The following is a 24,187-nucleotide window of genomic DNA, read 5'->3' on the forward strand; positions in this document are numbered from 1 at the left end:
TCACCCAGTGAATGGTGATTTTGAAGGCAGGGATCATATCTTACTATTCATTTGTTGTGTTTCTTGCCTAGCACAATATCTGACATATGTTAGGATCAGATTGTTTGTTGAGTGAGTGAAGGTTGGGAGTAGAGGAACGGTTGTGAATAAGTTATACTTCTGAGCCCACCCATTCTAACTAGGCATGAGTGAAGAGGGTAGTAGTATGATTTTGACTAAACTTCAGGGATTTTTTTTTTCAGGACCTATGTCCATAGTGCTTCCTGTGAAACACCCAGTTCTGCCTACCGTTGCTACTGAACCACCTGCTGTCCCCACAGAAAAACCCACTGTCCCTACTGAAAACAGCACCATCCCCACAGAAAAGTGTACCACTCCCACTATAAAGCCCACCACCACCACAGAAAAAACCACCATCCCCACAGAAAAATGTACTGCCCCCACTGAAAAGCCCACCATCCCCACAGAAAAGCCCATTGTTCCCACAGAAAGACCCACTATCCCCACTGAAGAGCCCACTGCCCCCATTGAAGAACCCACAGCCCCCGCTGAAGAGACCACTATCCTCACTGAAGGATCCACAGTCCCCACAGAAAAACTCACCATCCCCACTGAAAAACCCACCAACCCCACAGAAACACCCACAGTTCCTACAGAAAAACCCACCATCCCCACAGAAAAACCTACCATCCCCACTGAAAAACCAGCCATCCCCACAGAAGAGCCCACTGTCCCCACAGAAAAGCCCACCATCCCCACAGAAAAACCTACCACCCCCACTGAAAAACCTACCATCCCCACTGAAGAGCCCACTGTTTCCACTGAAAAACCCACTGTCCCTACTGAAAAATCCACTGTCCCCACAGAACAGCCCATTGTCCCCACAGAAAAGCCCACCATCCCCACAGAAAAACCTACCATCCCCACTGAAAAACCCACTGTCCTCACTGAAAAACCCACTATCCCCACTGAAGAGTCCACTGTCCCCACAGAAGAGCCCACTATCCCTACTGAAAAATTCCCCAGCTCCACTGAAAAGCCCACCGTCCCTATAGAAGTGCCCACAGTCCCCACTGAAAAACCCACCATCCCCACAGAAAAGTCAACAGTCACCACAAAAGCACCCATGGTCTCCACTGAAAAATCCACTGCCCCCACTGAAATGCCCACTGTTCCTACTGAAAAACCCACAGTCCCCACAGAAAAACCTACCATCCCCACTGAAAAACCCACCATCCCCACAGAAAAACCTATCATCCGCACTGAAAAACCCACAATCCCCTCAGAAAAGCCTACCATCCCCACAGAGAAACCCACCATCCCCACAGAAACACCCACCTTCCCCACAGAACAAACCACAATCCCCACAGAAACACCCACCCTCCCCACAGAAAAGCCCACCATCCCCACTGAGGAGCCTGCTCTACCCACTGAAAAACCCACCCTCCCTACAGAAAAGTCCACCCTTCCCACAGAAAAGCCTACCCTCGCCACAGAAAAACCCACCATCCCCACTAAAAAGCTCATTGTCCCCACTGAAAAACTCACCGAGAAACCTACCATCCCCACTGAGGAGCCCACTGCCCCCACTGAGGAACCCACCATCCCCACTGAAAAACCCACTGAAAAGCCCACTATCCCCACTGAGGAGCCCACTGCCCCCATGGAAAAACTCACCCTCCCCACAGAAAAGCACACAGCTCCTATGATAGCCCACACCAGCCCAACACTCAAACCCACTGGGCCAATGGTCTTGGCGATGACTCCAACTGCTCCAAGTGCCTTCACAACCAGTGTAACCCTCGGCACCACTGCAACCCGTAGACCTGCTCCAGGTATGAGGTGGAGCATTGGGGAAACAGCTGAAAATAAGAAAGTGTAGGAGAGAGAGTTAGGGAAAGGGATACTTCTGGCAGAAAAATTGCGGTCTTAGAGGAGAGATGAATCAGACTATGAGAGACTTTAGAAGAAATTATGAAGACTACACTTGGTGAGGGGAAGCAGGGCGGGGGGGCGAGGGTAGGGGTGGTTGGAAACCAAGAACTTGGCTTACTTCTTCCTTTTTTATTTTGAGATATAATTCACATACATAAAATTCACTCCTTTGAATTGTATAATTCAGTGGTTTTTAGTGTATTTAGAGATATATGCAACCATTGCCACAGTCAATTTTAGAACATTTTTATCATCTCAAAAAGAAACCCCCTACCCTTTAGCTATCACCCACCCACCTATCTTTTCCTCAGCCCTGCAAAAAAAAAGCCACTAATCTACTTTCTGCCTCTATAGATTTGCTTATGCTGGACATTTCATAGAAATGGAATCATACAATCTGTGGTCTTTTGGGTCTAGCTTCTTCACTTAGTGTAATGTTTTCAAGGTTCATCCATGTTGTAACATATTTAATACTTCATTCCTTTTTTAAACAATTTTTTTTAACAGAACATTTGCCATTTCTACAGTTTTCACATGTACAGTTCAGTGACATTAAGTATGTTCGCCATGTTGTTCAACCATCACCGTTACTGTTTCCAAGTTTTTCCATCACCCTTAATAGAAGCTCAGTGTCCCCTAAGCAATGAGTCCTCCTTTCCCTCTCCCTCCCACTCATCACTGGTAACACTAATAAACTTTGGTCTCTATATACTTGCCCATTTTAGGTATTTCATATCATTGGGATCATACACTATTTGTTCTTTTGTGACTGACTTACTACACTTAGCATGTTTCAATGTTCATCCATGTTGTAGCCTGTATCAGGACTTCATTTCTCTTTATGGCTGCATAGTATTCCATTGTATGTATGCTCTATATTTGTTCGTCCATTCATCTGTTGATGGGCATTTAAGCTGTTTCCCCCTTTTGGCTATTGTGGATAATGCTACAGTGAACACTGGTGTACAAGTATCTGCTTGCATTCCTGCTTTTAATTCTTTTGGGTATATAGTGAAGAGTGGAATTGCTAGAGTAACTCTTGCTTAGTTTTTTGAGGAACTACCAAACTGTTTACCACAGCTGCTGTACCATTTTACATTACCAGCAACAATGGATGAAAGTTCCTTCCTTCCTTCCTTTTTATGGCTGATACGGGCCTACTTCTTGAGAAGAACTTGAGTTTGAGGGTAGAGGAAAGCTCTCTGAGAGAGGCTGTGGAGTGGAGGATTGATTAACTAAGGCTGTATTTCCCCCTTAGTGACCTGTCGCTCAGATGCCCACTACGAGTCCTGTGCCTGCCCAGCAACCTGCGAGAACCCCAAGCCCACCTGTCAGCTCCCCTGCAGGCCAGGCTGTGTCTGTAATCCCGGCTTTTTGCTTAGTCACTCCCACTGCATCAAAGCCTCGTCCTGCAGTTGCTTCTACAACAACAACTATTACAAGGTAAGACCACTGGGATGCCTGGATCCTCCGAGGGCAATTGCTAGCAGAATACCTGGATTCCGGCTCCATGTACCGTCCCCTTCCACCAAACAAACAAACAAAAAAACCCACTGCTGTTGAGTGGATTCCAACTCATACCAACCCTATAGATCAGAGTAGAACTGCCCCACAGGGTTTCCAAGGCTGTGAATTTTTACAGAAGCAGACTGTCACATCTTTCTCCCATGGAGCAGCTGGTAGGTTTGAACCGCTGACCTTTTGGCTAGCAGCTGAGCACTTTAACCACTGCGTCACCAGGGCTCCCTCTCTATTCCCCAGGTGAGGTGAATTTGGATCAATGGGATGCTCCTGGGGGGGTCACCTCCAAAGCAGCAGTTACACAGTGTCGGAGTCATTCAGCATGGGGTTTTTGATGACCAGCTTTGCTCATACAACACGTATTTGTTAAATATCCTTTTTGGTCTGGCATAATGTCAGGCTGGGGAGAAGGATCAGGATCCTGTGGTCCTTCGAGTCTCATATTTCTATACTTTTCTGCCCTGTAATGGTAGCCTTAATGATGCATTAGGGATTGGACCAACCATATGATAAAGGACCCTCCATATTCATCTTGAGGAAAGCCTAAAGGTTTGTCTGTACACAGAGGGTGCTGGACACAGAGTAGCACATCTGACATGTTTCAGGGCAGAATCCAGCACCCCAAAGCCTTGGACTTTTCTTCCAAAGGAACTTGAAAATCCTGAGAAGTCAAAAAGAGGGGGCAGTTACTCTTCTTGTCTCCCCTAGTCGGTCTCCTGGGTCTCTGGAGGGGCCCAGGCTGCAGGCCAGTGCTATTCAATAGGGATCGCCTACAGGCCACACAGATGTCATTTTATATTTCTCGGTCACTATATTAAACAAGAGAAAAGGAACAGGTTTAATTAATTGTAATAACATATGATAATATATTGTAATATAATAATGAACCAGTACTGTATTGTACTATAATAACGAACCAATAATATATTGGTTCAGCGTGTAATCAATACAGATTTATGAGGGATGTACACGGGAGAGTATCTTCTCTCCTGGCACAGGGTGGAGAAGGTGAAAGAGTCCCAAATACATTCTCTTTTTTTTTTGTTTGTTTCCTAGCTGAACTAGAAAATAGGGCATGTGGGTTATAGACTATTTAAGGTCTGGCTCAGCTTTTTGGATTCATCAGAGATTTTCTTCATGTTGCTTCTTGAGTTTTATCATTAAGGAAGACATTATGAGAAATGAAAGCCAAGTAACATGCAAGTCACTTTCAGTTTTAATCTCAGTAATAGTGATAGCTAACATTTACTTATCCTTTTCTAGGGGCTAGGCAAGGAGCCCTGGTGGTGCAGTGGTTAAGGGCTCGGCTGCTAACCAAAGGTCAGCGGTTTGAACCCACCAGCCATTCCACGGGAGAAAAGACCTAAGGATATTCTCCCTTAAAGATTACAGCCTTGGAAACCCTGTGGGACAGTTCTATTTTGTCCTACAGGGTCGCTATGAGTTGGAATCGACTCAATGGCACACAACAACATGCGTTAGGCATTGGGTGAAGGTCTTTTAAAGAATTCTCTCATTTAATTTTCTCACAACAACCTCTTAGGTTCATTATTTTTATTATTCCTGCATTCTTTTTTTTCCCCCATGTTAAGTCTTCAAAATCCAGTGTGCATTTTACACTTGCAGCATATCTCAATGTGGACTGGTCACATTTCAAGAGCTCAGTAGCCACATGTGGCTGGTGGACACCAAACTGGACAGTGAGCTCTAGAATCAGGCAACCACGTGTGAATCCTGGCTCCAGCACTCGTTCGCTTGGTGACCTTGGACAAGTTCACTTACCTCTCTAATTCTGTCTCCATACCTATAAAATGTGCACAATAGCTTTTCCTACCTCATAAGACTGTTGTGAAGATGAAATTAGATTCTGACACATACCCATTTCTTGTAAATGCTAATTATTATTATTAGCTACTTATGATAAATATTATATGCAACCTATTAATTACAAGTGCTTTAAGCATTCATTAGTGTACAGTGCCTCTTCTCTAGCTCCGAGTGTTCTTTCCACTGGTGTTCAGAGCTTCTTGTCTTTTCCGGGGCCACTTCCTCTTCCAGCTCCCCTTTAACTAGTCTTCTGGGTCTTTCTGTGGCAGTGCTATGGTTAGCTTCAGACACAGCCTGGGGAGAAAGACCTGTCACAACCATCAGCATCAACCATCTCTTCCCTCTGCCCTTGGAGACATACATTGACTTATATATTCATTTGTGCATTCCACAAATGTCTAGTCTCCTGGTATTGGGGTTACTATGAAAGTGACATGGCCTTTGCCCTCACGATGCTCTCAGATTAAGGAACACATTGGGTCTAGGCCCTGTCTTTCATTCAATAAGCATTTATTGAATGAGAATACTCTGCTAGGCACTGTGCTACACATTGGGGCCAAGATGGTGAGCAGACAGACATGGTACCTTACACAGAGTGCTCACAGTCAAACGATCACAAAAATAAATGTAAAGGTGCAACTCTAGTAAGTTCTCTGAAGGAAGGGTACCCAGAGGTATGAGGATGACCTAGTTAGGGAGGTTTGGGAGTCTTCCTAAGAAAGTGACCTTTGAGTGAGTTCTGCTGGTTGTGAAAGGAATGATTTAGAAAGATGGGAGAGAAGAGCATTCCAAGATGAGAGAACAGTGTGTGCAAATGTACTGTGGTAGGATGGGGTATCTGGTAGATGGTGGGAAGAGTATGAGCAAGGTGAGGTCTGTAAGGTGAGGTCTGTGCATGGTCTGAGCATCTGCTCTCCTGGCACGGTGTGGAGGAGAAGGGGAAAGGGTCCCAAGAGGTACAGTGTGTGACTTGGAATCCTTGCTCCCAGTCCGGGGCAGAGTGGTTCAGCCCCAACTGCACAGAGCATTGCCGCTGCTCATCTGGAAGTCACCTGGAGTGCCAGGCCTCTCAGTGTGGGACACACAAAGTGTGTCAACTGCAGAACAGCCAGTACGGATGCCACCCCTATGGTGAGATCCTTCCTTCATGCTACCTCTGTCTACCGCTCGTCAGTGGTGTGACACCAGGGCCCTAATCCTTCCCTTGACCAGAGGAGCTGGGGAGTGTCACTGGGTGGGTGAAGTGGGATGTGGGACCCAGCCTGGTAGGGTGGTGGAGCCAGCTTCATGTGTCTCCCTTTCTCCCTTTGGCAGGCACTGCGACCTGCTTGGCTTACGGAGACCCTCATTATCTCACCTTTGACGGAAGGCACTTTAGCTTCATGGGCAAATGCACCTACATCTTGACGCATCCCTGTGACAACTCAACAGGTAGGGCCCTGGAGATGCCTTCCATGCCCTGAGTGAATTGTCTGAGGTCAGAACTGCTGATCCTGGGAGCCCAGTGGCAGAAGCAAATGGGAGGAAAGAGGCAAGATGGGGGCAAGGTCTTCTAGAAGGTAAGGGTTGAGAGGTCCACCCCAGCAGCAGGAACTTTCTCAGGACCAGACCGGCTAGTGGGGAGAATGCAGTTGAGCCTGCTTCTCTTCATCAGTTGCTTCCTTGGCAAACTTTTATTGCGGGACTGCTGTGTGCCTGGCATCTTGGTGACCACTGTGAAAGACACCAAAGAAGTAGCACAGACACTCCAGCTCCCAAGGATATCCCAGTCCCCCCAGGTGAAGACAGATAGGCAGCTCACAGTTAGAGGCTGTTCTGGGAGTGAGGAGACGTTATGCCCAATGGGCATGTTTGTGTCCTGCCTCCCCTATTGAACTGCAGGGCCCATGTCTCTATGGCCTTTATCCCCTCTGTGCCAGACTCAGGGCCCAGCTTACAGTGGGCACCCAGGAATGCTTGTTGAATGAATCTCTGGGTTCTCTTTATCCCTCTTCCCACCCAGACCCATACTTCAGGGTGACAGTCAAGAATGAGGAACAAGGACAGGAAGGCGTCTCCTGTCTGAACAAAGTCTATGTGACCCTCGCCCAGACCACCATCACCCTGCTCAAGGGCAGACGCACGCTGGTGAGTCCCGTCCTCCACCATCCCTGCCAGGGCCACCGGCCTGGCTGTGGCCTCCTCCTGTGGGCTGCTGTGGCCTTGTACTTGCCAGTTCCTTCAGCCCTCAAACCTTCTTAGGGATGGGCTTAAGTAAAATAAAATAATGATGGTGAAAGATCTTTGTGACCTCCAAACCACTCTAAATGGGAAAGGTTTGATTGCCATGGAGAATGTTCTGCCTCCCAGCCATGAATGTAGAATCTGTTTGGGGTTCTCCTTGACCTCCAGGTTGTCTCTCTGTCTCCTGCCTCTGCCATGCCTTCCAGGTTGGAGGCCACCAAATCACCCTCCCAGCTATGCCTTTTCAAGATACCTTCTTGACTCAAAGTGGGCGATTTGTGGAACTGCAAACAGCATTTGGCTTACGGGTGAGGTGGGATGGCGACCAGCAACTGTATGTGACTGTGCCCAGGTAAGGGGATGACCCAACAAGGCAGCTGCCTCCTCTCTTCCAGGACCCTTCCAGTTCCTTCCCCTTCTATTCTGCTTCCACGTGCCTAACAATTTTCAATCATTTATCAACCTCCCAACGGGTACAAAGCACTTAGCTCAACATGAGGAGAGGGAATACTATGGGAGCCCTCCTCCTTTAGGCTGAGCAGACAGGAGGAAATGGTCTCAGAGCGGGGTGATAATATCAGGATGTACACACAATGCTTTGGGAATGTGCTAGAAAGGAGTTGTTGATAGGCCCTGATGGGCTTTCAGAAGAGTGGTCACTTGATTCCAGTCTTCAAGGAAGGGCTATTCTGTAGAGGGACAAACAAGGGAAAGAAAGACATTACAAGAACAGTGAACATGAATGCAAAAAGAAACTCATGTGTTTTAGGGCCAGCAAGAGGTTTATGATGGCTGGAAGATGGGGTATGAGCAGAAGGGGAAACAGAGACTGTGAAGGTGCCTTGGGGAGGAGGGTGAGGCCTGCTAAGTCCTCGTGGGCCTGGTGTCTGGCATGGGATCCTTGTTCAGGGTTGGAATCTCTTAATTCCGTTCCCTGACTCACCCAGCTCACGCTGCTGTCTGCTTGTGGGCCCTCAAATGACTGGTTCTTTTTCCCCATTACACCTCCTCCTGTCCTTGGTAGCACCTACTTTGGCCAACTCTGTGGTTTCTGTGGAAACTATGATGGTGACAGCAGCAACGACAATAAGAAACCGGATGGCAACCTAGCACTGGACGATGAGGAGCTTGGGAACAGCTGGCAGATAGCCGGGGATGAGGATAAGGAGTGAGTGAGGACCCTTCCTGGGTGGTCTAGGTGGGCTCCGCATCTTGTTTCTGCCCTCCTGCTCCTTTGCCCTTTTAAGATCCAAGTATTCTTTCTCCTCTGTACTCTTGTCTATCCCCCTACCTTCTGTAATTCTCCCAGCTCCATTCCCCTCTCAAGTTCAAGAACCCATTACCATCCCTCTCATACCCTCCATTGATTCAACTGCTGTCAAGTTGATTCGAAATCATGCTGACCCCATGTGTGTCAGAGTAGAACTGTGTTCATAGGGTTTTCAGTGACTAATTTATTTGGAAGTAGATCGCCAAGGCCTTTTTTCTGAGGTGCCTCTGGGTGACCTCGAACCTCCAACTTTTTTGGTTAGCAGCTGAGCGTGTACCACCCAGGGTCTCTACCAATGATTGTACTCAAGCCTAAGCCTTTCCGAGAAGCCCAGCCCCCTTCTTGCCAGTCTCTGAAGGCTGCCAGGCTTTTCCTCCTCCCCTAGGATTTGGTGTTCAAATATTCTCCACCAGGAGTTGCCGAGAGCCATGAGATGATTATTTTAGCCTCACCAATAGCTGGATTAGGGCCACAGCTGGATGCAAGCCTTGGCTCTTAGTGGATTTGGGGTGGGTCTCTTCTAGGTGCCATAGGAACCCGGCAAGTCCCCCATCTTGTGACTCAGCTTTGCATAACAGCCTACTGGGGCCAGAGTTCTGTGGACGGCTCATTGACCCCAATGGAATATTTGGGTATGAAGGCGAGCAGAAAAGGCTGTGCAGGGCAACTTGGGGCCTGGGGTCACACGAGCGTCTGCCTCCTCATTCCATCTGACTCTGCCTCTCCTCTCAGAGCATGTCTGCCTCACCTCAAGGCCTTTTTCTACTACGAGAACTGCTTGTTTGACATGTGCAACTTTCAGGGGCTGCAGCAGATGCTGTGTGCCCAGATGGCGGCCTTGACGGAGACCTGCCAGGCTGCTGGCCTCATGGTGAAGCCCTGGAGAAGCCCCCAGTTCTGCCGTGAGTTGTGCCAAGAACAGGGGAGAGGGTGCAGGACCCCTTCCTTCAGACACAGACATGAGCGGAGTCCCGGGAAGTAGCATGTGTGTTAGCTCGACCTTGGACATTGCCCAGCCGAACCCCTTCACGTTCACACAAAGACAGTGAAAACTGTAGCGTGAATTAACTCCCACTGAGAAATCCACAAAGACACTTGAGAACTCAGAAAGCCTTCTGAGTGACAAGAGGCTGTGTGGAGTGAATGTGTATAGATTTCTCTGTGTGCCCAAGTCACCAAAGCCATACACGCAGTCCAAACACATGCTGTGTGGGATGCACTGGGACTGCTCCATTTCCTTGGTCTTTGGGTCCCGGAAGCAACACCGTGAGGCTCATCTGCCCTTGGTCAGTCTGCTCACACTGAGGTCTGTGGTGGCCCTTTGGCCCCAAAGCTTGGTCAGGTTCCTGGAGGACACTTGGTCAGGTTCCTGGAGACACGTTTCTCTGGGCCTAGGGAACAAACCCCAGTCATGCTACTCCCAGCCCCTCTCTCTCCTTAAAATTGGGCAGCTGAGTGGGGGGAGGACTCCTGTGACTCGGAGGAATGGGTGCCACGCCCCCTGTAATGAGCCAGGCACAGAGCCACTAGCCCGCACTTTGGGAACAGAGCGTGTGTAAAGCTGGGGCAGCAGTCTGATATGGGAGCAAGACAAAGAAGCACAAAGGCTCTTTTAACCCCAGGCTCTACCTGAGCGTGCTTAATCCTCCACAGCATTGATTGCAAAGCCAGTTATTTAGAAGTGGTCACAAACGGGTGTGTGGGACAGAGGAGACAGCAAATGACAGCTACCAGGGGAGTGTGATGAGAGAGGGGGGAAGGACAGTCAGTGAGACGTGTCTGGTTGCCCTCCTGCACCAGGCAGGAGCCTCTGTGGTGGGCTCTCTGAACATACTCTCTCCCTTCCCTGCCTTGCCTCACCCCTTTCTCCCCTGTGCTTCTCCCTCCACCAGCTCTAGCCTGCCCACCCAACAGCAGGTACTCCCTGTGTGCCAAGTCGTGCCCTGAGACCTGCCATTCAGGACTCTCCGGCTTGTCCTGCCCGGACCGCTGTGTGGAGGGCTGCGAGTGCAACCCGGGCTTTGTCCTCAGTGGCCTCCGGTGTGTCCCCAAAAACCGGTGTGGGTGCTACCAAGCTCCAGGGGCCTACTTTGAGGTAAGCAGCTGGAGGTGGTCCTCTCATCCCTGACGCCAGAAAGGACTCCTTCCTGTTCTGAAATCTGAGAGAACACCCTGGGCAAGGGAGAGAGGCAGGAGAGAGGCGGCCAGGGAAACAACCAGGTGATTTAGGGCTGGGATTAAGAACACTCTGGCTCAGAGCCAACTTCCTTCTTTCTCCTCACGCAGAAAGGGGTTGCATGCCAGCACAGCTGTTTTTCAACCGTCTTACAGAACCAAAAGCTCAGCAGTTCAAATCCACCAGCTGCTCATTGGAAACCCTATGCGGCAGTTCTACTCTGTCCCATAGGGTCGCTATGAGTCGGAATCCACTCCACGGCAACAGTTTTGTTTTTGTTTTTTGGCTTGCGGAACTTGAGACCCCTGGCTCCCTATCCTCCATCTTTCCTGCCTTTGGCTTCAAATGGGGTCCTTTTGCTCTGTGTTTCTGTATCTCATCTGTGCTCCTTCCAAACCCCCTCTCCTCTCCTCCTAAGGGTCTCTTTCCCCTAAAGGACCTCAGCCTTTTCCTTGGCCCCTGTTTTCAGGCTTCTCAGAGGCAGCACTGAGCCAGCTCCTCATCTGTGCCCTTGTCTCATAAGTCCCAGAGATGGAACTGGTGTCCCTGGATGCCCTCCACTATGGGACTTTCTCTCAGCTCTCCTGCTCTGTGCCCCACCCCCATTCTAGTCTGGCCCACCTAGTGCTCTGGGTCCACACCTTGCTCTTCTCCCACTTTTGCCATTTTGCCAGCCCCTCTTCACCTTGGTCTGCCTCCCAGCCATGTCTGCCTATTGGAATCCTTCATCTCCCTCCAGGCCCTGCTGAAATCCTGCCTCTTTTTTTTTTTCCCTCCCTTTTCTGTCCGTTTTTTAAAGTTTATTGTGCTTCAGGTAAAAATTTACAGTGCAAATTAGTTTTTTCATTCAAAAATTTATACACAAATTGTTTTGTGACATTGGTTGCAATCCCCACAATGCTACCTCCTTCTTGAAGCCTCCTTGATAAGCAAAGTCAGAAAGCCTCTCTGTCTAAACTCCTCTGTTGTTGTTGTTGTTGTTAGGTGCCATTGAGTCAGTTGTGACTCGTAGTGACCCTATGTACAACAGAAAGAAACACTGCCTCATCCTTCACCATCTTCACAATTGTAGTTATGCTTGAGCCCGTTGTTGCAACCCTTATGTCCATCCATTTCATTGAAGGTCTTCCTCTTCTTCCCTGACCCTCTACCTTACCAAGCATGATGTCCTTGTCCAGGGCCTGGCCCCTCCTGATAACATGTTCAGAGTATGCGAGATGAAGTCTTGCCATCCTTGCTTCTTAGGGAGCATTCTGGCTGTACTTCTTCCAAGACAGATTTGTTGGTTCTTCTGGGAGCTCATGGTATATTCAGTATTCTTCACCAACACCACAATTCAAAGGCCATCAGTTCTTCTCTGGTCTTCTTTATTCACTGTCCAGCTTTCACATGCATTTGAGGTGATTGACAACACCATGGCTTGGGTCAGGCGCACCTTAGTCCTTCAAGTGACATCTTTGTTTTTTAACACTTTAAAAAGGTCTTTTGCAGCAGATTTGCCCAGTGCAATGCGTCTTTTGATATCTTGACTGCTGCTTCCATGGGTGTTGATTGTGGATCCAAGTGAAATGAAATCCTGGACAACTTCAGTCTTTTCTCCATTTATTACAATGTTGCTTATTGACTCAGTTGTGAGGATTTTTGTTTTTTTTATGTTGAGGTCTAATCCATACTGAAGGGTGTAGTCTTTAATCTTCTTCAGTAAGTGCTTCAGGTCCCCTTCATTTTCTGCAAACGAGGTTGTGTCATTTGCATATCACAGGTTGTTAATGAGTCTTACTCCAGTCCTGATGCCCCATTCTTCTTCCTATAGTCCAGTTTTTTGGATTATTTGCTCAGCATACTTTTTATACAGATTAACTAAGTATGGTGAAAGGATACAACCCTGAAGTACACCTTTTCTGGTTTTAAACTACGTAGTATTCCCCTGTTTTGTTCAAAGGACCCCTTCTTGGTCTATGTACAGGTTCCTCATAAGCATAATTAAGTGTTCTGGAATTTTCATTCTTCACAATGTTAGTCATAATTTGTTATGATCCACACAGTCGAATGCTTTTGCATAGTCACTAAAACTCAGGTAAGCATCTTTCTAGTATTCTCTGCTTTCAGTTAAAATCTATTTGACATCACCAATATTATCCATTGTTCCACATCCTCTTCTGAATTGGTCTTGAATTTCTGGCAGTTCCCTGTCAATGTACTGTTGCAACCACTTTTGAATGATCTTCAGCAAAATTTTACTTGTGTATGATAATATTTGATAATTTCCAAAATCTGTTGGATCATCTTTCTTTGGAATGGGCATAAATATGAATCTTTTGCAGCTGGTTGACAGGATAGTTGTCTTCCAAATTTCTTGGCATAGATGAGTGAGCACTTCCAGTGCTGCATCTGTTTGCTGAAGCATTTCAATTGGTATTCCGTCAATTCCTGGAGTCTTGTTTCTTGCCAAAGCCTTCAATGCAGCTTGGACTTCTTCCTTCAACACCATCGCTTCTTGATCATATGCTACCTCCTGAAATGATTGAACATCAAGCAATTCTTTTTGGTACAGTAACTGTATTGCTTCCATCTTCTTTTGATGCTTCCTGCATCATTTAATATTTTCCCTGTAGAATCCTTCAAAATTGCAACTCCAGGCTTGAATTTTCTCTTCAGTTCTTTCAGCTTAATAAACACAAAGCATGTTCTTCTCTTTTGGTTTTCTAACTCTAGATCTTAGCACATTTCATTATAATACTTTGTCTTCTTAAGCTGCCTTTTGAAATCTTTTGTTTAGCTCTTTTACTTCATCATTTCTTCCATTCACTTCAGCTACTCAGCGTTCAAGAGCAAGTCTCAGAGCCTCTTCTGACATTCATTTTGGTCTTTCCTTTCTTTCCTGTCTTTTTAATGACCTCTTGCTTTCTTCATAGATGATGTCCTTGATGTCATTCTACAGCTTGTCTGGTTTTTAGTCATTAGTGTTTAATGATCAAATCTATTCTTGAGATGGTCTCTAAATTCAGGTGGAATATACTTAAGGTCACACTTTGGCTCTTGTGTACTTGTTCTAATTTTTTTCAGATTCAACTTGAACTTGCAAATGAGTAGTTGATGGTCTGTTCCACGGTCAGCCCCTGGCCTTGTTCTGCCTAATGATATTGAGCTTTTCCATCGTCTCTTTCCACAGATGTGTATTCCATCTGGTGAAGTCCATACGTATAGTCACTGTTTATGTTGGTGAAAAAAGGTATTTGTAATGAAGAATTTTTGGTCTTGCAAAATTCTGTCATGCAATCTCTGGCATCATTTCTATCACCAAAGCCATATTTTCCAACTACCAACCCTTCTTCTTTGTTTCCAACTTTTGCATTCCAATTACCAGTAATTATCAATGCCTCTTGATTGCATGCTTGATCAATTTCAGACTGCAGAAAGAAAAAAGTTGGTAAAAATCTTCCATTTCCTCATCATTGGCATTAGTGGTTGGTGCATAAATTTGAATAATGCTTGTATTAACTGGTGTTCATTGTAGATGTATGGATATTATCCTATCACTGACAGCATTGTACTTCAGGATAGATTTTGAAATTTTCTTTCTGACCTTGAATGTAATGCCATTCCTCTTCAATTTACCATTCCCGACATAGCATACCATATGATTGTCTGATTCAAGATGGCCAATACCAGTCCATTTCAGGTCACTAATGGAGCCCTGGTGGCATAGTGGTTAAGAATTCAGCTGCTAACCAAAAGGTCGGCAGTTCAAATCTACCAGCTACTCCTTGGAAAAGCTATGGGGCAGTTCTACTCTTTCCTATAGGGTTGCTATGAGTCAGAATTGACTCCACCATAACGAGAATGAGAAAGCATAAGATATCAATGTTCATGCATTCCATTTCATTTTGACAACTTCCGATTTTTTCTAAACTCTTTAGCAAGTACATATTGTCTGTGTCAATGGCAGGGAACTACCGTCGGGTGCCTTGGTTGTCTCGTTTGGGCGCATGTCATATCTGAGTACACTTTTACTAGTTTACTGTCCCCCACTGGGTTGTGAGTTCTGTTGGGACAGGTACATTGTCTATCTTGCTCTTTACTGAATCCCTAACACCTAGCATGACACAAATGGATAAAGATTTGTTCATATACTGAACTAACAGATGACTGAAAAAATGATAAGCGAATGAATGTCATACTTTCCCAATTAAGCACTGAGCTTCTGGATGGCAAGAACGCCCCCCCAGTGAGTAGGCCAGCGATCTGAGTGGTAGTGGGCTTATTGCAGCAGGACTGGGAATAACTTCTTTCCCCTTTTTCCCTCCCCTAGGAAGGGGAGTCTTGGTATAAAACAGACTGCAAGGAGCGCTGCTTCTGTGAGAGCAACAACAAAGTTCGCTGTGTGCGCTGGACGTGTGGGCCTCAGGAGATCTGTGTCCTGCAGGACGGCACCTATGGATGTCATGCTAAAGGTGAGCAGTGAGGGGGGAAGGTGACTGAGAGGCAGTGGGGCGGCACCCACATAGCTTTGAGCCAGGGCATGGGCCCGCCCTAGAACAGCCTCCCCAGAGAGCTGAGGATAACCAGGGCCATGAAGTATCTGCTCCCCAGAGAGAGTAGGAGCAGCATCTTCAGGGATCCGGAGAGTGAGGTTCATTGTCATCTCTAAGCCAAGCAGACCACATGTTCTAGAAAAACCAATGGTCTGTGGAGGGGCATGGGTACCATCCCAATGTGCACTCACCAAGATGGCAGCTTTGAGTCAGGGCTTTCTGGGGTCCCTCAGGGACAGTAAGTCTCTGAACTCCTCCCTAGGTACTGGCACCTGCACTGCTTCAGGTGACCCCCACTACCTGACCTTCGATGGAGCCCTGCACCACTTCATGGGCACCTGCACCTACACCCTGACCCGGCTTTGCTGGATTGGAGCCCGAGAGAGCTACTTCGCTGTGAGCGCCACCAACGAGAACCGGGGTGGGAATGTTGAAGTCTCCTACATCAAGGCCGTCCATGTGCAGGTCTTCAACCTCCGGCTCTCATTGATCAAGGGCCGAAAAGTCATGGTGCGTGTTTCCCCATTCCCTAGACCCTACACTACCCTAGCCTGAGTAGCTCCTCTTCTCTGCTCCTTCCTGCTCACACACCTACCTGTCTGGCTTCTGAGAGCACCTGTTTCTTGGCCTCCCTCCTCCGGCTGTGAAACCCCCGCCACCTCCCTCCTGCGCTCATGTTTTTGCCCTCACTACTCTTGTCCCAAGTTCCTTTCTGATGCCCCAGCTATGCCTTCCCTGCTTCTGTAGCTGAATGATCGCCGGGTGTCCCTGCCTCTGTGGCTTGCTGAAGGCCGAATGAGTGTGGGGCTCAGTGGCTTGTTTATCCTTCTCCGAACGGACTTCGGGCTTCGGGTTCGATATGACGGGAACCACCTGGTAGACGTGACAGTGCCCTCCTCCCTCGCTGGTCGGGTCTGCGGGCTGTGTGGTGAGTCTCCTGGGCACCTGCAGGAGCCAGGCTCTAATCCTAGTCACCTTGGTTGCTAACCAAAAAGGTTGGCAGTTCAAATCCACCAGCTGTTCCTTGGAAACTGTATGGGGCAGTTCTACTCTGTCCTATAGAGTTGCTATGAATCAAAGTTGACTCGATGGCAACAGTTTTGGTTTTTTGGTTTAAGTGCTTGTCAACTGAAGAGTTGGTGAGGACATTGCGCATGAGGGAAGCTGAGAGGGTTAACCTTAATATGCTGAGTGAAGGGTGAGGAGGACTGAAGTACTGGAGCTGGGTCGCTGGTGGGTACCTCTGCTGCCTCTGCTAATTTCTCCCTCCTCCAGGGAACTACAACAACAACAGCTTGGATGACAATCTGCGCCCAGATAGAAAGCCAGCAGACAGCTCTGTCCAACTGGGCGCAGCCTGGGTGTTATCTTCTGCCTCTGAACCTGGGTAAGTAGGGACCTGGGGAGCCAAGGATGGGGAGCTGGGCATTACAGAGCAGCCTAAAGATGTGCCCTGTGCATTCCCACTCCATTTGTGCTAGCTTTCCTCCTGCTCTCTCTGAGATTGGAACTGGTGGAAAGTTATTCCAACTTCCCACGTCCATGCCTGTTGATTTTTCCAATGCTAAATGACCTACCCTTTTGGAGAACCCTCTTGGGAAGTCTACCCTGAGATCTAACCTTTTCCCTTCCTGCTGCATTTGTTGGCCTTCCTACTTGAGGTTGCCATTTTGTTCTCTTCCCCATCCCCATTCCCCTCCCTGTTTCCCCTCTACACTTTGCCTCTGCTTTTTAGAAGGTTCCTGCAGCCCTAGGTTTCTATCCTTCTCTCTTCATTCAGTTGCTTTGTTGCTGGTGGCAAGTCCCCTAGCTGCCCAGGGAAAGATGTGGCAGACGGCTGGAATAAGAACTGTGAGATCTTAATCAGCCCTCAGGGTAAGCCACACCCCTTCCTGGTCCCTTTCTCCTCCCCCCAGAACAGGAGACAAAGGAGGGAGACTGGTCATCAAGGAAGAAAGAGTATGAGGCATGAAACAGGAATAGGAAAAAGTCAGGAAGAAGGCAAAAGGAAATGTTGGGACAGGGGGTCGCTTTCTTGGGGACTATTACTGATTAGTCCTTCTTTGTGTCACAGACAGTAGGTTCTCAGTAAATAGGAGTTTTGACTGAAATGGATGTAGAATTAGCCCCAGAGAAGCTGCGTGGGCCTGCTCCCCTCCCTGGCCCACACTTCTGTCTCACACCTGTGTTGTCTCACCCTCCAGGACCCTTTTCCCAGTGCCATGCGGTGGTGTCCCCGCATCCCAGCTTCAACAGTTGTGTGTATGGGCAGTGTGGGACCCAGGGTGACACCCTGACCCTATGCCGCTCCCTGCAGGCCTATGCGGCCCTCTGCGCCCAGGCTGGTCGGCCCCCTGCCTGGAGGAATAGTACCTTCTGCCGTGAGTGACCTGACCACCTGCTCCCACAGCCTGGAGGAATCCCCTAGCCCCCTGCCCTCTCTTTCTTTTCCCACATTCTGCCCCTCTGCTTTTCCCTTCACAGCCTGGCCCTCTGCACCCTCATGGGACCCTCCTCTCCACTCTCTAGTCTTTCTCCAAGCCCTACCCCCGTCCTCCACTTGTCTCCCTGCAGTGGAACCTTCTCTGTCTGTTCTCACCCCACCCAAAAGTTCTGCCCCCATTTGGTTACTGCCCTCTTCCCTGGGCCAGCTCTGTTCCCTTTCTTTTCTTTCAACTCCCAGTAACTCCTGGTACCCCCCAAGGCCAGGGAGCTGGAAATGCCACCCTGCCCTTCCTGATGCGGTCTCTCTTCTTAGCTCTGAAGTGCCCGTCCGGCAGCAGCTACAGCCCCTGTACCAGCCCCTGCCCAGCCACCTGCCTCAGCCTGGACACTCCAACAGACTGCCCAGCCACACTGCCTTGTGCTGAAGGCTGTGAGTGCCAGAAAGGCCATGTTCTAAGCGGGACCTCCTGTGTGCCCCTCAGCCAGTGTGGCTGCACTGACCGGCAGGGCTCCTACCACCCGGTGAGAGGACGGGCACGGCAGGTGTCCTCCCTTTCCAGTTCCGCAAGTGTGGGGGCAGGACAAGCCCAGGCAAGGGGGCAGGAGGGCTCAGAGCCCAAAAAGGGGTAGGGTAGGCCAGTCTGATGGGTTGAAGAGCAAGCCTAGAGGCCAAAAGGCTGAGAAGGGCTGAGATGGAGGAGGGCAACCAAGTAAAGTAAGCCCCAAGAAGGTCTTGGGAGCCTCCATCCATCTCCAGCTTCCAAAGGTCTGTTGGCTTTCCTGACCCCCATGCTCCACAGGTCGGGGAGCGCTGGTACGCAGATAGCACCTGCTCCAGGCTTTGCACCTGCTCCAGCCACAACAACATCTCCTGCAGCCATACCAGCTGTAGCCCCAACCAGATGTGCTGGCCCCTTGATGGGCTCCTCCGCTGCAGGGCCTCAGGTAGGAGGGTGGGGGAGCACTGCCGAGGAACCCCAAGGCCACCAAGATGAACTCCGTCCATACCTCCCACAGCCTTTCTGCCTTCTCTGGCACTCAGGTTGGTAACCCAACTGTACTGAAGTCATCTTTCCCACTGCTAGGAAGAGCTCCTTGAGGTTTACCCATTGTTCTCCTGTCATGTCCATGACCCTTAGGTGGAGTGTTATAAATCTCTCCCTGGCAAAACCACATCCCCTCTACCCCCAAGCCTCACTGCCCCTCACCTCCCCCACCTCCCCCCCCAGTTCTTGTACCTTGATTCTTTTCTTGAACTTTGTCTTCCTTCCTTTTTGAGGCTCTCTGGCCTCTACCACATCCTCCACATCCAGGGAGAACTCAAAGCCACCTCCCTATGGATCCTTTTCCCTCCAGAGTTCGGCCCTTCCTCAGCCATTTCTCTCTCTCTCCTCACAGGTATGGGAGTGTGCCATGTCTCAGGTGACCCCAACTACGTGAGCTTCGATGGCAGTTATCATTCCTTCAGGGGTACCTGTACTTACATCCTGGTACAAGTGTGCCACCCCAACAGGGAGCTGCCTTTCTTCAAGATCAGTGCCAAGAATGAGAAGCAGGGTGGCCAAACCCCAGCTTTCTACCTCCACCATGTCAACATTTACATCAGTGGTTACAATATCACCCTACAAAAGGACCACCATGTGCTGGTAAGCTGGGCAGTGTAACCAGGGCAGGGAGGGAGGACGCGAGCTCTGGGGAGAGCCCTGGTCCTTCTTCCTACTCATACACCCTGCCTTCCTCCACAGATCGACGGCAAACCGGTCACTCTTCCTGCAAAAACCCAGATCCGGCGGGTCACCATTACTGCCAATGGCATCTATACTGTGGTCAGTGCTTACATTGGGCTGATGGTCAAATTTGATGGCGAACATCTCTTAGAGATCCAAATCCCCAGAGCCTATTACCAAAAGGTAAAGACACAATCTGGCTCTTTGTGAGGGGAGGTACCCTAGGAAGGGACATTGACATCCTCCCAGACCATAGAGCTCACTCCCCAGAAAGGAGGAAGACCTTGTTATTTAGTATTTCCTCCTCAGCACAGGAAAATCCCTCTGCTCACCCAGGTCTGTGGTATGTGTGGAAACTTCAATGGTGAGGAAGAGGATGAACTAATGATGCCTAATGACGAACTAGCCCAGAATGACATAGAATTTGCCAACAGTTGGAAAGATAAGGATGACTCTGATCCAAGGTAATTGTCACCTAAGACTCTCTACCTTTTCATAGGAACAAGAGTTGGGAATCTAGACTGTCTGGCATACCTGGGAATGGAAGACCAGAACATTCCTTTATGTATATAATTTGAAGGGGGATGGCTTCTGGGTTCCAGAGTTGCTGGACCCTATTTGGGGAAACATGACAGTCTTCCCTTCTTTGCTTCAAAACTTGGAAGGAGACTGAGGCTACCATGGAAGGTTGGTCAGAGCTGGGACAGGTTTCCCAGTGAGAAGAAACAGGGTTGGGAGTAGTCGATAGTTCTCCCAGGGTCTTTGACCCAAATCGTTTTCATAGGTAGGGCAGTGGCTGGCCTGTGCTTACCCCTTTCCCTTCCCAGTTGCCAACGAGATGACCGGGAGGCTCGGCTAGAACACCGGGAGAACCCGAATACGAACTGCAAGCCAGATGACCTAGTGAGGGCCCAGCAGCAATGCCAAGCAGCCTTTCAGGGTTCTGGCTGGTCTGAATGTGCCACCCAAGTGGTCCCCAAACCCTTCCTGATTGGCTGTACCTACAATCTCTGTGAGTTTAGAGGTGAAAACCGTGCCATCTGTGATGCTCTGCAAGCCTTTGGAGTCGCCTGCCAGGCCCAGGGGCTTACGCCTCCATTTTGGAGAAACAATAGCTTCTGCCGTGAGTGTCCCCTATAATACGTCCCCTATGGTCGCCTCAGAAGCCCTGGTAGCACAGTGGTTAAAGCGCTCAGCTGCTAACTGCAAAGTCAATGGTTTGGACCCACCAGCCACTCCTTGAGAGAAAGATGTGGCAGTCTGCTTCCGTAAAGATTTACAGCCTTGGAAACCTTATGGGGCGTTTCTACTCTGTCCTATAGGGTCTCTATGAGTCAGAATCAACTTGATGGCAATGGGTTTGATTTTATGGTCACCTCAGAAACGCTCTAAATCTTGTTTCTGTGTATCCCTTAAGGCTCTCCTTCTCTCCTTTCCAGTTGCTTCTAACCTAGTCTGACCGTGTTGTCTCCCTCACATGTGCTCTTTCCAGTAACCTCTTCACCAGTACTGCTGCCACCAGGACTGCCTCTTGGCTGCTGCTCATTGACTCCTTTGCCAACGCTGTCTTTCCAAAGGAAATATGATTGGGTTGCTCCCCTGCATGGCTATTGCCTGCAAGATTAAGTCCAAGTGAATGTCCATCTTCACATCAGCCTGCACCCAACATTCCCACTGCCTTCCCACACCTCCTTGCCTTTATATGCACTGTTCCCTGTGCCTGGAAAGCTCTTCTGTCTTCTCCCCTTGTAAAAATGGCATGGTGGAGGCACCTGACCTCCTCAACTAACTTCACAAATAAGAAGGAGAATCAAGATCAACAGCCCAAGGCTGATTCCTATGAGACAGAGATCAGCCATACTTCCTCTCTCCAACCTTTTTTCTAATTTTGACACCAACCATCCCTCTCACAGCACTCTCTACTTCTCTGCTGGGTTCTATAATTCATTGCAATGGTCATACAGAACTCACAGACCATACCCACAGTTATGGGGTTTGTTAGGGAAGTAACAGTGTACAATTCAGGTTCAGGAACCCTCAGGATACAGTTCTTCGATCAGGACAACCTCTTCTCGGTCGTGCTACAGGCAAGCCTCTCTCCCTGGCCTTTGGCCCCTCGGCCTGGCCTCTGCCATGCTCAAGCAAGTGTTATGAAGCTCTTTTAGCTCTGACATTAAGTGCCCAGAGGCACCCCACTCCACCTGGAAACCGTGGCCTGAAGGCGCTCAGCTCTCTCCCTCTGTGGGACGGCACATCCACTGCCTCATCTCCTGCTGGTGGGTCACAGGTCAGAGAACCTAAGTCCGTCCAGTGCCCAGAGGCACCCAACTCTGCTAGCAAGCCTCCTGCCTGAAGGCGCTCAGCTCTCTTGCTCTGTGGGTCAGCACACCCATCGGGCTGTGCTGCTGGTCTCCTGGTTCTGCTGCCTCTGCCACTGCTTCTTGCTATCTTCAGTGTTACAGCTCTCACTTTCTCTGGGACTCCTGGTTCCAGGAGTTTCTCAGCACGGGGATCCTGGATCCAAAGGACTTGCTCCACTCCCAGCTCTTCTTTCTTGATGGTCATGAGGTCCCCCTGTCTGCCTCTGGGAGAGCTCATTTTAAGCCTAGCAAGATGGCAAAACTGCCCAATCACCTCCTTAGAGTTCCATACGTCTTATTTTCATGGTCCTACCCTCACAAGGGTGTCAAGAACCGTATCTGCATTATTAGCAAGTTGTTCAATCCCCTTGATGGGCCACAAGCACTTCATTTGCATAGTCCCACCTAGTCGTTTGGTAGGAGTTACAAAGGCTATGGCCAGAAGAGCCGTATAAAGTAATTCACTGCTCTGCACCCTTCCAGGTAGATCCGTAGGCCTCCTTCCGAAGATCTTTCCTTAGAAAAAATAATTTTCGAGATGTCATTCATATACCATCATATTCACCCTTTTAAAAGTGTACAATTCAGTGGTTTTTAGTATATATGTAAGGCTATACAACCATCACCACTATCTAATTTCAGAATCTTTAAAATTTTCGAACAACGATTAAATTGTTTTTAGTCCATAATACATTCACATGGTTCAAAACTAAAAAGTATTAAAAGATACCCAATGGAAAGTCTCCTTCCCATCCTGACCTCAGTCTGCCTAGTTCCCAGCCTGCCAAGGTACCTGCTCTTAGCAGCAGCTGGGTTTTCTTCCAGTGATCTTTTATTTATGCATGTACAAACACATAAATCTATATATTTATTTTCTCATGAATGGTAGCATACTAGTATTTTGCAGTTTATTATGTTTAATAGAATTTATTTTTTAGAGCAGTTTTAGGTTCCCAGAAAAATTGCTCAGAACACAAAGAATTCTTATATATCCTTTCTCCGTACTCCCAATTTTCTTTATTATTAACATTTTACTTAGTGTGGTGCATTTGTTATAGTTGACGAACCAATGCTGATGCATTAACTAAAGTCGATAGCTGACATCAGGGTTCACTCTTTGTGTTGTACAGTTCTATGGGTTTTAACAAATGCATAAAGTTGTGTATCCACCATTACCGTATCATGCAGAATAGTTTCACTGCCCTACAAATGCTCCACCTATTCATCCCTCCTTCCCAGATCCCTGACCACCACTGATCTTTTTACTGTCTCCATAGTTTCATCTTTTCCAGAATGTCATATAGTTGGAATCATACAATATATAGCCTTTTCAGACTGACTTCTTTCACTTAGCTATCTGCATCTAAGGTTCCTTTGTGCCTTTTCGTGGCTTGATAGTTCGTTTCTTTTTATTGCTGTATAATATTCCATCACATAGATGTACCACAGTTGGTTTATCCATTCCCCTTTCAAGTGACATTGTGGTTGATTCTAATTTTTGGCAATTATGAATAAAGCTGCTATAAACATGTGTAGTTTTTTTTGTGGACATATCTTTGATTCATTTGGATAAAAACCTAGGAGCATGTTGGCTGGATTGTATGGTAAGCTTATCTTAGCTTTGTGAGAAACTGCCAAGCTGTCTTCTAAAGTGGCTGTACCATTTTACCTTCCCATCATCAATGATTAAGGGTTAGTATTGCTCCACATCCTTAGCAGCACTTGGTGTCTTCAGTGTTCTGGATTTTAGCCCCTCTATTTTTTTTTTAATAGGTGAGAAAAAAAAATTTTTTTTTTTAATAGGTGAGTAGGAGCCCTTGTGGCATAGTGGTTAAGAGCTCGGGTACTAACCAAAAGGTCAGCAGTTCAAAACCACCAGCCCTCCTTGGAAACCCTATGGGGCAGTTCTACTCTGTCCTATAGGGTTGCTATGAGTTGGAACCAACTTGAGGGCACCTAACAACAACAATAGATAGGTAGTGGTATTTCATCGTTGTTTTAATTTACAGTTTCATAATGACATATGATGTTGAGCATCTTTTCATATGCTTATTTGTCATCTGTCCATCTTCTTTGCAGAGATGTCTGTTCAGATCTTTTGCCCATTTTGTATTTGAGTCGTTTGTTTTCATTTGTTGAGTTTTAACAGTTCCTTGTGTATTTTGGAT

At 48.0% G+C, this 24,187-nt stretch overlaps 1 protein-coding gene across 1 annotated transcript in view; it reads left to right on the forward strand.

The window, feature by feature from the left end:
* ZAN (zonadhesin) overlaps positions 1 to 24,187 on the forward strand; it is a 40,452-nt gene that overhangs the window by 8,430 nt on the left and 7,835 nt on the right. Inside the window, exons 12-33 of the mRNA XM_049905053.1 lie at positions 258 to 1,835; positions 3,194 to 3,378; positions 6,273 to 6,414; positions 6,598 to 6,714; positions 7,286 to 7,410; positions 7,713 to 7,858; positions 8,531 to 8,674; positions 9,301 to 9,408; positions 9,509 to 9,678; positions 10,669 to 10,871; positions 15,265 to 15,406; positions 15,750 to 15,997; positions 16,235 to 16,415; positions 16,763 to 16,874; positions 17,268 to 17,362; positions 17,692 to 17,868; positions 18,246 to 18,454; positions 18,733 to 18,877; positions 19,331 to 19,578; positions 19,678 to 19,842; positions 19,996 to 20,123; positions 20,487 to 20,782. Coding sequence (XP_049761010.1) covers positions 258 to 1,835; positions 3,194 to 3,378; positions 6,273 to 6,414; positions 6,598 to 6,714; positions 7,286 to 7,410; positions 7,713 to 7,858; positions 8,531 to 8,674; positions 9,301 to 9,408; positions 9,509 to 9,678; positions 10,669 to 10,871; positions 15,265 to 15,406; positions 15,750 to 15,997; positions 16,235 to 16,415; positions 16,763 to 16,874; positions 17,268 to 17,362; positions 17,692 to 17,868; positions 18,246 to 18,454; positions 18,733 to 18,877; positions 19,331 to 19,578; positions 19,678 to 19,842; positions 19,996 to 20,123; positions 20,487 to 20,782 — 5,064 coding nt within the window. The remainder of the gene's footprint in view (positions 1 to 257; positions 1,836 to 3,193; positions 3,379 to 6,272; positions 6,415 to 6,597; positions 6,715 to 7,285; positions 7,411 to 7,712; positions 7,859 to 8,530; positions 8,675 to 9,300; positions 9,409 to 9,508; positions 9,679 to 10,668; positions 10,872 to 15,264; positions 15,407 to 15,749; positions 15,998 to 16,234; positions 16,416 to 16,762; positions 16,875 to 17,267; positions 17,363 to 17,691; positions 17,869 to 18,245; positions 18,455 to 18,732; positions 18,878 to 19,330; positions 19,579 to 19,677; positions 19,843 to 19,995; positions 20,124 to 20,486; positions 20,783 to 24,187) is intronic.

This window comes from Elephas maximus, chromosome 12 (assembly GCF_024166365.1).
Source record: "Elephas maximus indicus isolate mEleMax1 chromosome 12, mEleMax1 primary haplotype, whole genome shotgun sequence".
NCBI classification, from domain to species: Eukaryota; Metazoa; Chordata; class Mammalia; order Proboscidea; family Elephantidae; genus Elephas; species Elephas maximus.